The sequence below is a fragment of the Triticum urartu genome, chromosome 2 (genome assembly GCF_003073215.2).
Source record: "Triticum urartu cultivar G1812 chromosome 2, Tu2.1, whole genome shotgun sequence".
Classification (NCBI taxonomy): domain Eukaryota; kingdom Viridiplantae; phylum Streptophyta; class Magnoliopsida; order Poales; family Poaceae; genus Triticum; species Triticum urartu.
Window position 1 is genome coordinate 707,246,546 of NC_053023.1, and position 3,378 is coordinate 707,249,923.

Consider the following 3,378-nt stretch of genomic DNA (forward strand, 5'->3'; position numbering starts at 1 on the left):
ACCAACTTGGGCACGCTAGAGGGGGTGGCGCGACCTGGTGCCTAGTGGGTAGTAGGATCCCCTCCAGTGGGTACTTCCTCTAGTATATTTATTTTATTAGAAAACAATTCTCCAAAAAGTTTCGTCCAATTCTGAGAACTTTTATTTCTGCACAAAAATAACACCATGGTAGTTCTGTTGAAAACTACATTAGTCCGGGTTAGTTTCATTCAAATCAGAGTAAAAAACAAGAGCATAAGTGTTTGGAAAAGTAGATACGACGGAGACGTATCAGTGTGCAGTTGACGTACAACACCCATCCTACAGCGTCGTCTGCGCGTGTGGCATCGAGCACGATGGCGAACGTGTCGAGCCATAATTACTTTTAGAAAAAATCTTACATGTAATAGATTATAGTTTAAGAAGTTTAGATAGACACAATACATACTTCCCCTTGTCCATACTAAAAATAGATTGTTTCATCTCAAATGGTGCACCATTAGTGGATCCCTTGATTCATTAACAAAACCGGGCATTAATAACAGAGAAATTATAATGATAATGGCAATGTTTTGTTTAAAATGTATATAAACTACTAGCATGCCATTCAGACAAAAAACAAAAACAAAAACAAATAGTAAATGGTATCATCACTTTCTTTTTGTTGTTAAAACACTACATATAGCAGCAAATATAAATGGCAGAACAATATCCATTAATATAAACATGTTGATGACTTGGGAGACCCGCACAACGACACATCGGCTACATGCACATGTTGCACATGTATATACATATGTACATGTGTAGGACCTCAAAACCAAGAAATAAAGAAATCATTGTGTGGCACACTTTATATTATATGAAAGTATCTCTTATGAATGGATGCATACGTATATGAGAAAAGAGGACGACGCCTTGGGAAAACCTCATGGCAACATGTGGTCTACATGCATGTGTTACACATGTATCGTGTGTAGGACTTCAAAACCGACAAGGAAACACATCACATTATGCCTTATCTGAGAATATCTGTTGTGGATGAATACATGCATACACGCATATTTTGGGAAAACAGGATGATTATATGGGAGAGTCGCGTGGCGAAACATGGGCTACATGCACAATGTACATGTGTAGGAACTCGGGACCGAGAGGAAAAGAAAATATTAGCAATTATTATGCATCACTCATTGCATTAGGGTGTCTCCAATAGTTGTAAGATAGGTGCTAGCAAAATTTGTCACATATTTTTTTATGATGTGGCATAAAATAAATAGGAAGAGAGAGGAGGGTTGTATATAAATGAACCAACAACCCTGATACAAGCTTCAAGGTGAAATAAGAAAAGGAGAACTTTATAAATGCTCTCACCTCCCATTGGTCACACTACAGACACTCTATTGGAGTAGTTTATAATAAATTATTGATGGATGATATGTCTAGTTTTACCAACAAGCTTATCAACAGACTATCGGAGTCTCCAGTTGACTGTAGGTATATGTGTTTGTAAATGTATCTATGTCATCAACAAATAAGCTATCATACACATTCCAATATGTGTATCTATGGACACTCCTTATGTGTAACGTATTAAGATATACATTAAATGTGTTTTTAGATACAACTTCTTTAGTGGTTTATATTTTAGAGTTGTATTTTGTTTTGTGAAATGGAAAAAAATATTAGCTTTCCTAGTTTTGCTGCTAAGAACTAAGATATAGCAATACTCTATTTCCTTAGCATTCTTGGTTTTTTTGCTAAGAACAAAGATATAGTGATACTCTATTTCTTCATTAAATATGGTGATGCATTAAATTTATATTGAGATGATGTGTTTTATACGTAGTGCACCTTGAAGCATTGGGGTTGCTCTAAGAAAATGAGATAGTAAAAAGAGTAGTCCTATCTCTTTGCGTCTTAAATTCGTGCCTCATTAAATATGGTATCACATTGGATTTCTACCTAGGTGGCATGCATTACACAAAGCACATGTTGGAGAATTGGGATTGTCCTAAGAAAATAAGATGGTTAATAATTTTGCTATCTCTTTGCATCTTTAAAGTTCTTGCAAGGGTTATTGGTTCAAGTTCATACAATTTATTCCCACGTAATTATTGGAAATTCCCTTACCTCCATTTGTGAGTGCATATATGCATACCTGAGAAAACAGGAGGAGGCCTTGACACATCGACATGTGGGATGCCTGCACATGTTACACATGTAGGAGCATGTGATATATGTGTGCAATGTACTATGCGCTCCAAAATGTGCGTTGGATCGTTTATGACAAGATGTGGTGATGCATATTCATCGACCAACAACACAACATTATCCTTCCAAGATTACATTGACCAACATATACAACATGCACTAAATTGCAATAGATGACCGATGGGGTATGTACTTTTCTATTTAATATAACTCCTTTCTTCTTTCTATGTCAACAACGAGATCTGCAGACACGTAGGAACTAGGTTGCTGCAGGATGAAGCGACTGCCAGCCATGCATGGTATGCCACTTAGATGCGATGGTGGGGTCCTAGATGTTGATCCCTCCTCCACCTTAATCGCCCATCACCTCCTGAAACCCCTCCAACCCAAAGTCTTCCGCCTTGGGAAGCCCCGCCACATATGCCTCGAAGTCCCCCAACTCTAACGCCCCCGCCGCGTTGTAATAGGACCACTCAATGTCAAATGTGCCCAAGTTAGTGGGGGTTGTCGTCGACACTGTTGAGGTTGAGGAGGAGTAGCACAGTGCAGTGGTGTTGTTGGTGTCGGTGCTATGAGCCGGAGGCTGTTGCTCTTGCGCATGAGGGAGAGGAACTGTCGCGGTCATGGGAGGAAGGGGAGGTGCTGCCAGGTTGAGGCGTGCGCAGTCACCATAGAGCGCCCTTGCCGCAGCATCATATGCGCGTGCGGCATCGAGCGCAGTGGCGAACGTGCCAAGCCAGAGGCGGGCGCCGCGGTTGGGCTCACGGATCTCGGACACCCACCTACCCCAGGTGCGCTGGCGGACGCCGCGGAAGGGGCATCGCTGGTTTTCAGGCCCTCCCTTGCCCTTCATGCACCCCTTGCGCGATCGTCGGAGCGGGCAGCACCGCCGCCTATTCTGCTGCTGGTCCGCCGGCGCCGGCGTTTGCTTCATTCTTGATATGACTGTGGCAGAGGGATGTCGACTGACTCTGCTCGGGGAGAGGGTCCATAGCCACTGATACTTATTGATGAATTGATGGCATGGAGGACTGCGGTGAGGTACATACGTGTAGGGACAGAGCAACGTGTGGTGGAGACGATGCGGCATCTGGAGGGGCTGCGTTACCTACCTCGGTTAATGAGCCGGTCTCTTTGATGGATTTGGATATGGGCAAGCATCTACATGTGTTCTCCATGCGTTGA

At 42.5% G+C, this 3,378-nt stretch overlaps 1 protein-coding gene across 1 annotated transcript; it reads right to left on the bottom strand.

The window, feature by feature from the left end:
• Positions 1 to 2,319: 2,319 nt before the first annotated feature.
• On the bottom strand, positions 2,320 to 3,151 carry LOC125534252 (dehydration-responsive element-binding protein 2C-like). Its single transcript, XM_048697520.1, has one exon. The coding sequence runs from the start codon at positions 3,125 to 3,127 to the stop codon at positions 2,546 to 2,548; it is 582 nt and encodes a 193-aa protein (XP_048553477.1). The 5' UTR covers positions 3,128 to 3,151; the 3' UTR covers positions 2,320 to 2,545.
• Between the last annotated feature and the right edge of the window lie 227 nt (positions 3,152 to 3,378).

Excerpts from the sequence above, each read along its gene's own strand:
- LOC125534252 (XM_048697520.1), bottom strand. The coding sequence starts at position 3,127 with ATGAAGCAAACGCCGGCGCCGGCGGACCAGCAGCAGAATAGGCGGCGG.